Source organism: Mus pahari, chromosome 7 (genome assembly GCF_900095145.1).
Source record: "Mus pahari chromosome 7, PAHARI_EIJ_v1.1, whole genome shotgun sequence".
NCBI classification, from domain to species: Eukaryota; Metazoa; Chordata; class Mammalia; order Rodentia; family Muridae; genus Mus; species Mus pahari.
The window spans coordinates 50,123,447-50,135,559 of record NC_034596.1 but is presented as its reverse complement, the minus strand read 5'-3'; the positions used below and the strand labels follow the sequence as shown (position 1 = coordinate 50,135,559).

General features: G+C 42.6%; 1 protein-coding gene across 5 annotated transcripts in view; it reads right to left on the bottom strand.

Annotated features, from left to right (window-relative positions):
- Positions 1–2,425: 2,425 nt before the first annotated feature.
- Positions 2,426–12,113, bottom strand: part of Akap6 (A-kinase anchoring protein 6) — a 432,548-nt gene continuing 422,860 nt past the window's right edge. For 4 of the 5 annotated variants that reach the window (XM_029540880.1, XM_029540881.1, XM_029540882.1 and 1 more), the window contains 2 exons: positions 8,702–12,092; positions 3,288–3,397 (listed from right to left, as the gene is read on the bottom strand). In XM_029540880.1, coding sequence (XP_029396740.1) covers positions 8,742–12,092 — 3,351 coding nt within the window. In that variant the 3' untranslated portion in view covers positions 3,288–3,397; positions 8,702–8,741. Of the gene's footprint in view, positions 3,398–8,701; positions 12,093–12,113 lie in introns of all 5 variants that reach the window. The other variant, XM_021201844.2, reaches the window with a different exon arrangement.

Sequence of the window (12,113 nt, the reverse complement as noted above, 5' to 3'; positions counted from 1 at the left end):
TAGTGGGTGAATGATAGGAAAGGCAGATCTGTTTTCTATGGAAATGTCGGTTTTGAATCCAACATAAGGAAAAGATTGAAGATGACTCTAGCACTAGCCTGGACCACAGAAGGAAGTCATGGATTCTTATTTTATTCACTTGTTTATTTGTTTATTTATTGAAATTTACAATAGTAGAATAAACATATATCTTGAATATATTTTTGAGAAAACTTATCACTTAAGTGTCCACACACCTCTCTACATGTAGGATGAAGACAGTCCCTTGACGTCAAGGGTTCTGCCTGTTTAACATTCAGTCAGGTTGAAATGGATCTGAAGTCATGACATATGAAGGGAAGTTGGAGGAACTGCCTGGGAAAGAGAGTAACTGTCCTCAGTTACCTGAAGGGCAGCCATGAGACAGAGGGACCAGGAATCCTCTAAGGGCCTCTCTGCAGCACAGGCATAGGACCAATGAGCCAAACTAAAAGGGGAGGGGTACCCTGTAGACTTTAATTAGCAACCTATGAGAGCATATTCTAACAGAAACACATGCCCATCAGAGGGATACTTTGCCTTAACAATCATCATGGGACATGTGTAGATAGCATTGGTCGAATCAATACAAATCGAATCAATACAAACCAAATGAGCTGTTTTCAAATGCAGATGGGAAGGTAGTATCTACACAGGGTATGAAACTGAGGCTTTTCCATCTCTTCTGGCTGGAAAAGGCATCAATAAACTCAAGAGTCAACCTGGTCAACTTGGTGTTAGTGTTAAGCTGATAACTAATAAATATTTTCAAATTCTAAGTCTTCATGAGTACATAAGAGGCAAATAGTCCAGCATGGCCCATTAATTTTTTTGAATGTCTTTTCAATAGACTTAGACTTGACATTACTTACTGACCAAGAGAAATTCAGGTTGTCTCAGTATGTAAAATAATGCCATATCCTAACAGAGGTCCAAAAATTTTGAAATACTTTTCAGGGCTCTGGGATCTGTCTTTCTCTGTATTTCAGGCTACTATCCCTGTGCACTCTGTCATTGCCTTGAATCTAGCTAATTTCCCCTTACTTTCCCTCTACCACACAGTTATGTCTAACATCTCCCCTTTGCGATCCTGGTGAACACTATAACTAGATGTCTCTCTAAGACTCCGTTGGAAGAAGTCACCACATACCCAAAAGCCTAGAATGAGCCATTCATTTAAAAATATGTGCAGCAAAGGTTAAGAAGGGGCAAAGCCCACACAAAAATTATTAAGGTTGCGAAACTGCAGATACATGGTATTTAAGTGTTCCTGGGAGGGCACCAGTAAAGTTCCAATCATGGGATAAAATAAAGCCCCACACAAGCTACTGGGTCTTCTATACCTAGTACACAGCACATAAACGCTCCAAGTCAGCTCTGTAAACATCTTTCAGGCCTCTCTATTTGGCCTTCTCTCTTATCACACATGTAGTGAAGCCCTGCTAACCCCTGTTCTCCCATAGCCTTTTTCTTTGCCCCAGCCTCTCACCGTTGTCTCTCTCATTGTGACTCTTTCTCTACACTTGCTTTCTTCCTCACTTGTGGGACGTTATGGCATGTTGTCTGTGTGGTCAGTCACTCTGTCTCGAACACAGATAAACCTCCAAAGGCAGTGCATCCTTCATAACTGCTCTCCCTGAATCTAGAATAGTGACTTGCAGGCAAAAGATGCTAATGAGTGATCTATTGAATGAATGATTGTCATTTCTGTGGCTATATATGTCTGTAATGTTCTCTTTGCTTTTGGAAATCTGATTATATATCGTGTGCTTCACTTTGCACATCTTTTTCTAGTTTAATGCAGGAATTATATATATACATATATATATATATATATATATATATATATGTATATATATATCCCCACTCAATACTCAAATTCAGGAAACTCTATGGAATACCTACTGCGTGTCAGGCACTTTAGTAGGAATTATGATATAAATTAAAAGCTGAATTTTTCAAGTCAAAAAAAGACCAAATGTAATATTCCTCTGTCAATTTTTCTTAACAAAATAAATATACCTGAAACCTATAGTTTAAATAAAATAATAAGCAAATTTTCTATACCATTCACCAAAACCATTCAAATATTTAAAATAAATTAGGGCATGTAAGAGATCTCCAAATACAACTTTAAACCATTAACAAGTAGAAATAAAAACATTTAGAATAAAACATTGTTGATGGAAATGGCCTTTAAACCTTTGCTATTTCAGGATGTTTACAGTGAAACAGAAAGCTTTTTGAAAATTACGAAGGCTTCGGGCTTGGTCTGCAGTCTAAGCAGTGTAAGCTTTCTGTGCAATATGGATATTTGGAAGTTAATATATGGAATTTGTTTCTTTTTCTTTTCTATAACCAGATGCAAGAATTTGGTAAAGAACACAGGTAGAAGAGATCATTAATATTCCTTTCCCCCAATAAGCTATTTTTATTATGCCAAATTTTAATTACCATGCAATCGAACGGGTTTAAGGCTTATATTCTCCACATCACTGGACATCACAAACATGAAAGCATTTTATACTGTCATACATCAGTGTTTGTACTAGCTTACACATATATACAGAAATTATTCACGCATCTTAACCTTGCTATTTCCTCCTTTCAAACCAACATAATATTACCACAAAAGCAGCTTTTTAATAAATGGTATAAGAAATACAGCAAGGCACACTGTTTTTTTTAAAAAAACAAAACAAAACAAAACAAAAAACATTTTTCTCATTGCCACCTCAAGAAGCATAAGAAACCAAAAACAAACTTAATAGTAGAATGTACCAGTTTACACGATACAACACTGTTATAGTTGTTTCTTGAAGTGCTGCATAGATTATTATTAAAATGAAATCATTAAAATGGCGCTTTCAAAACATCACTTAATTTTGTCATAAGGATCAATGTGTCTCTTCTACACTAGAATCAAATCAAGGGCTGGCTTTTTAGGTAAATCTCTTTCAATAAACATAGTTATAATATCATGAAAAATATCAGAGCAAAACATAAAATTGGTCAAGTACTGGTGGGAGGGGTGTCATTCCAGACAGTGGGTTTAATGGACCATCAATTTGGTGAACTGCAGAGCTTTAAAAGGAGCAAGGAGGGGAGAGGGAAAACAGAAGTCTTGCTGGAGAGAGAGGGTTGCCAGAGGTAGCTTGGGACAGGAATCCACAGGAGAACAAGCAGCTTTGAGGAACTAAGACGATCACCTAAGAGGAGCAATGCACGCATCCAGATGGAAAGGCCCACGTGGACAGACCGCATTCAGAAGGAAGGTTTGTCTTCAGAAAGTCAATGTGGCAGGAGGCAGTGATAACAGGATGGACCCCAAGACCAGCCCAGGGTGGGCCAGGCCAGCCCTGAGCTTCAGCCAGGCTATCTACAGGAAAGAAGAAGGTGACAGGGAAAGGTGTCAGCAATGTCTCTGTTATTCGCAGAATGAAGCCCTTTCTGGAAGCTGCCTGGGGAAGGGGTACCATCTGCTAGTGATCTGAAATGAGAAGTTATGAAATGTGACTTTCATGAGCTCAAGGCTCAAAGAACACACAAACACATTCTCAGTTCAGTAAGTTATATAGATTCTTTAGTATGTTCGTATGTTTTCCAAAAATAAGAAAAATCAAGTACGATGATCTTTTTCTCTGGGTCATCAATTTATCTGTTCTTCAGGGGATGGTCTCAGTTTTATCAAGTTTTTTAAAAAAAAAAAAAAATCCGTATGAAAATGTCAGGTAGTCAGTACCAAAGAATGCAACGATGTATGAACACAAGCCAGGAGGTACCTGTCTCCCAGACTGACACTTCCTCCACTGGTCAGTGTAAGATGTTCCATCATAGAGTGGTGGAACACTCACAACATTAGGATAACCCCAAATGCTTTAGGTCCTTCTCTAGGAAAGGGTACAAATAGAATTCACCACTCAACTATTTAGGTCCAGGAAATTGAACTGACATCAGTTCTCTCTGAAAGCATGATGATTGGTACAAATTCCTTCCAAGCTCATTCTGTCCTTCTTATTTCTAAATGGCTTCAACAACTGAACAAATCTGAGAAACAACCAAATTCCGGGATACTAAGTACTTTTGGTTCTCACACCAGCTCTCAAATAAAGCAGGTCTCTGCCTGTTTGAGTCAAATCTAAATTCCGAAGTGCTATATCAGTATTTTTTTTTCCCCCCTGACCCCTTAGAAGCAAATATTCTTCTGTGTCTCTGTCTCTTTCTGTAAACTTAAAACTTCATGCATGAGTCAGAAAAAGTTTTCCAACCGTAGTTCCACCACAGTCAAACAGGATGTTGAGAAGATATGGGAAGTTAACAGGGATGGGGGAGACAGACAGAGGCAGATGGAACAAAATCTGGTACAGTAAAATAATGTAGTAATTCAAGAAAGCCCAGGGAAGCATTGCTCACATGCTGAGGATGTGACTCATCGGGAATCTGCCGCTGTGCTGGGGAATCCTCCAGTGAAGCCAATCCCATCTGAGTAAAGAGCTGGCATTTGAATGAATTCCCTCTGGGTAATCAATTCTTTCAATTTGGCACACTTGGCAACAAGGCAGGCCAAATGGGCTCAAGCCCAAATCCTCTTCTCTCTCTCTCTCTCTCTCTCTCTCTCTCTCTCTCTCTCTCTCTCTCTCTCTCTCTCTGTGTGTGTGTGTGTGTGTGTGTCAAGTCGCCTCCCCACCAATAAATCTCTTGTGTGAGATCTATTGCATGGTGCCATTTCTGAGACATTCCTTAGTTCCAATCCACCAAGACACCTCGCTCTCACACAAATACTAACAGATAGATACGTGTAAACAGTTGTCTTTGGGGGCTGGTGAGATGGCTCAGTGGGTAAGAGCACCCGACTGCTCTTCCAAAGGTGCAGAGTTCAAATCCCAGCAACCACNTGTGTGTGTGTGTGTGTGTGTGTGTGTGTGTGTGTATGGAGAGATTGAGAGAGAGAGAGAGAGAGAGAACACTGACTTTATCCAATAAAATCTTTATATAGCCCGGCAAGTTATTCAGAAGTACCAGATTATTATCCAGCAGAAGCTTGGGTTTGTAAGGTGATTTAAATGTTATAGACACGTGTAGTGTCTAGTGAATGAATAATATACAACCCCCAATGGAGTTTCCTAAAGCTGCTTGGCCAGCCTTGGGAACCCCCGGTGTCAGGCCAGTGAGAGACTGAGACATTGTGTGTGGTGAGTAAGTGTTGGCTCCAACCATTTTCTCAGTTTATAAAAGCTGAGCTGCATTCTAAATTGTGATTGTGTTAACACCCATCAACACAAGTAATCATCTAAAATCTAAAACTCTGTAGCCACTGTTACTCATATAGACGGATGAAGTAGGCAAGACAATGAAACTAAGACCAAAAGAAGTTATCACCCACGCATGCGCGTGCGTACACACACACACACACACACACACACACACACACACACACCATTAAACCATTAGACGAACAAGGAGAAAACACAAAACTACACACTGACTGGATGTGAGGAGTTAACTTTTTACATTGCAGAATTTATCCAGCCTGAAATTTAGGGTTAAACCATTCATCAAAGATCACAGGCTTATGATGAGGATTATGAAGAAATAACTGTCAGAATACAGCAAAAAAGATTAGTGCAAACTACATTTCTTAGGTAGGTCCTAGGAGGCATTCCAGACCTACGCTATGTGCTCTCTCCAAATTAGGCAGGAAGAGCTGGATCTAGCCAGTTACCTTCCCTTTGATGTGATTTGCTATAACTGGCCTCTCCATTTTCACACAGATGGATGCAGTGAAAAGCCCACCAGTGTGCTGGAAATAAGTGCAAACGTACCACTGCTAGGCCACAGCAAATCTTCTCAAACGGGTTCAGAGGTTTTTTAAATTGGAACACAGTAAATAAAATAATTTTCAAAACTCTTTGAAAAGAATCTGTTCTGGTTGCAGACTATCCGCCTGGTTCTAAACACATTGCAAACAAGTTCGGATGGAATTATAATCATTTCATCTGCTAATCTATTTCTGGGAAAAGAGCTCCAGCAAATTGACTTCGGTGAATTGTGATGTCCTGGTACAAAGATCATGCCATTGAACAGCCCCCAAACGACTTTTAAAAGGAAGAGCTTCTGCTGGTTTTGGACAGTGTGGAAGGAACACTGACTACAGTTAAGCTCATATGGATGTAAAGTCTCAATGTAACTTCAGTACACACCCTGACAAGGAGTACTGGAAGCTAAGCTGCTTTTTGAGATTAAATAACTTCTCAGGTGACAGCACTTTGACACCTGACAGGTCAGTGCAAATTTATACCCAATGCTTGTAACTAAGCAAAAGATCAGGCATAAATATGTTTTGTTAACATGGTACTGAGATATAGACACACACACGTGCACACATGCATGCACTCACATACACACAAATACACATGCATACACAGGCATTCACACTGCACATACACATGCACACGTGCACGCACGCACACACACACACACACACACACACACACGCATGCACTCACACGCAAGCACTCACACTTGTGCTCACACACCCTCAAAGGTGGATAGGAGCAATCTATGGCTGTTCACATAGCTCTAGGCTGATAACAAGTCACTTGGGGGCGATGTCAGTTCTATAGAAGTAAAATCTGGCTGCTTCTTCCCCTTCCCTTTGCCCACAGTACAGCCTGGTGTGGGACACAACAGAACCCCTCTGATGGGCAGGCAAGTGGCTGATATTTTTACACCGTCTATGCTTGTAAAATGTGACAATTACACAGATCTATCAGCACCTCCACTTCCCCTCAAGTCAAAAAATGGAATTGCTCATCATTTACATTTCATTTCAATTCCATTTCTCTGTGTGAGGAAGAGAAGAGACTCCCAGGGGATCAAACAGGGAGAAGGCCCTCCAGAGCCCTCACTAGGGCCAGCACTTCTCTGCTCCAGATCTCAGCAGGACTGGTGACTTGAGGGTCACAGTCACAGGGTGGCATGCCCACAGTGCTGTTGCTTTCAAGCCTTTATCCTTTTTCAGAAAACAAAATCAGCCAGGCTTTCTGGGTCCTTCTGCAGAGGCGGGCAGAGCCCGCATCCAATCAGTTCTAATAGAACCTGTTCTGAAGCGGCTTATGGGGTCCCGGTTACTCTCCCTTAATGGTCAGTCTTACTGCATACTGATGGAGGGTGTGATTATAGGGTGGCCACGACTCACAGAAAACACATCTCTCTCTCTCCCTCTCTTTTGTTCTCACTTGCAGTCAATTGTAAATAGTGTCTGAAATAGAAAATTAGTGAAGCTACATCGGTAAGTAGGATGCCTTTCTTCAGTTTTGCATACTGAGTTTATTTTTAGGGTATATATATGGTATAGATTCCCCCCTCGCACCACATTCTAGCAGCTCGACATAGAATCGCACATTTTAATGAGCTCAGGGCACAGGTGTTGCAGGAAAAAAAAATAATGATGTTTGCCATTCATCTTTCAAATTAAATAATGTGTTTTTAAATAGTAACTTTTTTCATAATACATTATGGGAACAACATTTATCTGTCACATTTTAAAAGATGTATTTGTAATAAATGTAAATTACTTTTAGAAAATCAGTAATTAGGCTCATCAAAAAAATAAACAATCTGCCACAAAAAAGATAATCTTTAGCATAGTTAAGTATAATAACTGTTATTTGAATAAGTTAACAAATTAGGGAAGATTGCTTCTGTAATTCATTTCCTATAGCACGAGTTTAGGTTACGGCATTAGGCTTTGGTAGTGGGGGTGGAGGGGCGTTATGCACCTCACACTTTAGTGAAATACAACTCTCATATTTGAAAGCTAAATTTCTCTTTAAACTTGATGGAGGAAGTGCATTCATCACTGGGGCTTAGAAATGGGAAATAACAGAATTTCCGTATTGCTTCTAGAGCTGTGTCACCATCTCAGAATTATCAATCAATAGCTGTCTTATTAAATATGAAAAGTGGAATGAATTTCTCAAAAAAAAATTGATGGCAATCAGCCTGTCACCTTCAGGCAAAATTCAGAAATTCTGTTTTTATCGAGACGCCATACTTGTCACGCATCCTCCCAGTATGTGCGTTCTGCGCTGGTGCTTAATCTGTGTGTGTGTACAAATAGGAGCCTCTTCTTTTCCCTCAACTTTTTGCTCCTGTTTGGATTCTGAGGCCATGATGAGGGGAGTGACTGGGATGCTAGTTATAGGAAGCAGAAGCCTAAGGGAAAGCCCGTGTCTGGAAGGAGACACAGCCTTCAGCCTGACCTTGCTCATCACCGGGCAGTTCTAGGTAGGACCTGCGGTAAGGAATACAGCTGCTGAACGTGCATTGTGATCTCAAGGAATGCCTGCAACTCACAGGTCATTTTTCTCCTCTGGTCAGAGAAATTAAAGCCCTAAATGGATCAGCTGGTTTCTCAAATATTGTATTGCTCTTGCCAAAATAATGGAATAAATATGTCACTTGAAATGTCAAAATTTCACCACTGGTCCCCTTGTGCCTTTCACAGTGGCTATCACTGCTGTGTTTCTACTCAATGTCTTATCCAGATGTGTATGTGTCACAGCTAATCATGCTGACCAGTCTTCTATAGTGGATCTATGAATGTAAACTCAGATCTACACACACACACACACACACACACACACACACACACACACACGGCAGAAGTACTCATACATACCTTTCAATGAGATGATTTCCATGCTTGGGGGCAATACACTCTACCTATGCATGTTACTATGTCGATCTTCATGAAAGCTTATGAGCTTCTCTTTACAGGTTAAAGTTTGGGGGCTGGGATACAGTGCAGCCTTGCCTTTTGGCTGTTTTGCATTCAAAGAGAAAGCTTGAATTTTCGGTTTGGCTGAAGCAGCGTTTTCTTCTGGCATTCCTGATACACTTTGCTTCCGCGAACTCCCCTCTCTACTGGCCTTTCCTGGGGTTGTGGTAGGCTCTGCGCTCTCTGCACAGCCCTGGGAAGTGTGGGACACACTATCTCCTTCCTTTGCATCATCAGCTCCCTTCTGAGGGGAAAGTCCTGAAAGAGGCACCGTGTCTGCCTCATCACTGAACACAGAGGAGCCGGCTGTCATTTGTCCTGGCTTAGCAGCTTCATCCTGGACTTCTGATTCATTTGGCAGGGCACTGGAGGGACAAGCTTCCTCATCAGCAGGCTCATCCTCAACACAAGCTTCAAAGAAGCAGTCCATGTCTTCCTTGTCATCTAAGCCAGCGTCCCCAGTGTCTGGTGGCAAGGGGGTGCTGCTCTTCTCATCTACGTAATTGGTGACCTCCCCACAATCACTGTCGTGGGACGAAAGAGATAAGTAGGAATAAAAGTCTCCCTTCCTCAGGTGTATGGGCCGATGCGAGTGCTCTAACACTTTCTCCTTAATCTGGGTCAGTGACGTGGGAGCGACCACCTCACTTTCAGGTTGCGACTTGCTTTTGAGGGCTGTTGATGCCATGTCAATAATTTCCTTGACAAAGTCATGTACCGAACAATCTTCATCATCATCTTTTTGATGGAAAACATCTGGCTTGCAGTTGCAACAGGAAGCGCTGTTGCTGATAGAAGCCCTTTCCTCTGTCTCATTTTGTTCGAGGAGGCAGCAACCGGCAGCTTTCCCAGCCACACTTGGTGCATCGTTAGACAAAGATTTCAGTCCATCACTATCTTGTCTGCTTCCACCGCCGGTTTCTGACAGTAGTCCTGAGCGAGAGTTCTGGACTGATGCGCAGTCACCGCTTTCAGGATGCTGGAGATTGGGACCAATCTGTGGAGGGTGTCTATCATTTGGGGGACCAAATTCCTTTCCAGTGACATTCGAATCATCAGAACCATCCATCAATGCTTCATCCTCGCTGTGCTTGGATTCAGAAATCTTTTTCACATTTGAAGCAAGGTTCTCTGACGCCTCTGGAGTCCCTTGCTTCTCCTTTTCTCTTTCTGGAGTACTTTCAACATTGCCATTTTCCATGTCGGCCACATGCGGATCTTTAGTGACTTCGTACGTGTTTTTCTTATGTTCACCTTTGGTTCCTAAGTCATGAGTTCTGGGTGGGTTCTTACCATTCCCGTTGTTTTCAGAGAGACATTTTATGGAGCAATTTAGAAGGGCCTCAATGTCCAAGGTGTCTGAGGGATTGGCCCTCTCGGTACTTCCTCCATCTTTATTGACCTTTATTTCATCGGTGACACTAGACCTTTTCTTTTCTCTCGTCAAGGGAAGTTTGGGTCTTATCCATGTCTGCAGTTCATTCTTTATGTAGTCCAGCCCAGACATCAGGTTGCTTTCCTCATAAATTTCATCATCGGTAGCGATACTGGAGTCGTCATCCTCATCTTTGAGACACAGCTCTTCTTCCGTTAAGGTGAGAGTGGAGCTGGAGAGGAGGTCACTGTCGTCTTCATCATCAGTGCAAGCAGAGGTGCAGGAGACATTGACAATCATGCTAACATTGACGTCGCTCTCATCAGCCACTGAGCGATTCAGGCGCTTCCTGAATGATGCGTTGGACGCCGGGACCTTGTTTTTGTGTAACACAATGTCCTCCGAGCAAAGAGAGAGCTCATCGCTGCTACTCAGCTCAGTAAGAGATGCTGGCGAGTCTTCATTGATAGAGGATGCGACATCCAGTGACATCTGGCCACTGAAGGACATCTTTTGGGAACTGCTTTGCAGAGTGATATCCGAAACACTCCTCTTGATCTTTTGCTCTGAGGGGCTCTGTATGTTCTCCAGACGATTCAGAAGGTCTAATGTCCTCTTGCTCAGCTCACCAACCGAGCCACTGCTCACACTTATGTCCCCAGAGCTGTGACAGCTAAAAAGATCCTCGTTGCTCTTATAGGAGGTCAACCAACTTTCTAAAGAAGTGCTTCGCTGGAGGCTGTCACTGCCATTTTTAAAGATTCCCAATCCAAACAAATCACCCCCTGGAGAAAGGGACTCTACAGATGAGCTACGAGATAAAAGGGAGAGCTGTCGGGCATTCTGGATGCCCGTGAGTGTCTTCTCTATGTCGCTACTTTTGTAAGAGCTGCGGCCCATCTCGTGGGGTGCACTTGCCAAGATTCTTTCGTGGAGCGATGCGTCTGGGTGTGGATCAGAAGCCTGATGTTTAGGTTTGCAGGACTTTTTATCAAAATAGAAACCACGAAGAAGGGGATCCTCCAAATGTGCCTTTTCACTGTGCGGCCGCTTCATTATCATTGGGAATTTGAGTTTTGAGCCTTGGAGGTACGAGTAATCATAAAATGTAAACACCTCATGTTTCCCTTGTAATTCTTCTCCCAAACAATCAGTGGTGTGTTTGGTAACACTGTTTAAATCCCCAGCCTTCCCATTTACACAACCCACTGGTAAGACGGATGCCTGAGAAACACTTGAAAGCTTAACGCACTCTCCCTCATCTTTAAATTTTTGCTCCAGCACACTGGCTGCATCTCCCATTTGTGGGTCCAGATATTGTGTTTCAGGGTTACTCGGGGACCCATCTACCACACTGAACGAGCTCAGGTCGGAGTTGGTTGGCATCTCGTTGTCTCCTTCGCTGACAATTCCACTCTCGCTGCCTGAGTTCTGGCTCAAGTCTCCACTCTGACACGAGTAAGGCCTCGCCAAGCTGGAACCCCCTAAAAGGTCTGGTAACGACTTTGTGGATGAAAATGAAGAATCTTTACTGAGGCTCTTAGTTAAAACAGTTGGCTGCGCTGTGCCTGTGAACTTGGGGCTGTTTTTCAGAAACGGAGTGTGGCTGTCCTCGTGGAACTCAACATTGTGGAGACTGTACACTTGGTAAATGTGTGGGCTGGAAGGGGCAGTGATGTTTGAGGTATACTGGGACCCTCCACTATCGCCTGCCTCCTCTTCATAACCAGAGTCCTTGTGGTGTGTGTCTTCAAGTGTCACTGTTGGGACCATGGGCTCTGGGTCTTGATCAAGGCTGTTGGATTCTCCATGCACACTAAGGAGTTCGTTACTTATGTCTGTCTCATCCCATTCCAGGGCATCCTCACTCAGTCCATTCAGGTCCATCAAGCCAGGGTCAATCACATTCAGAGTCTCCTGTAATAGAAGGGGGGGGGA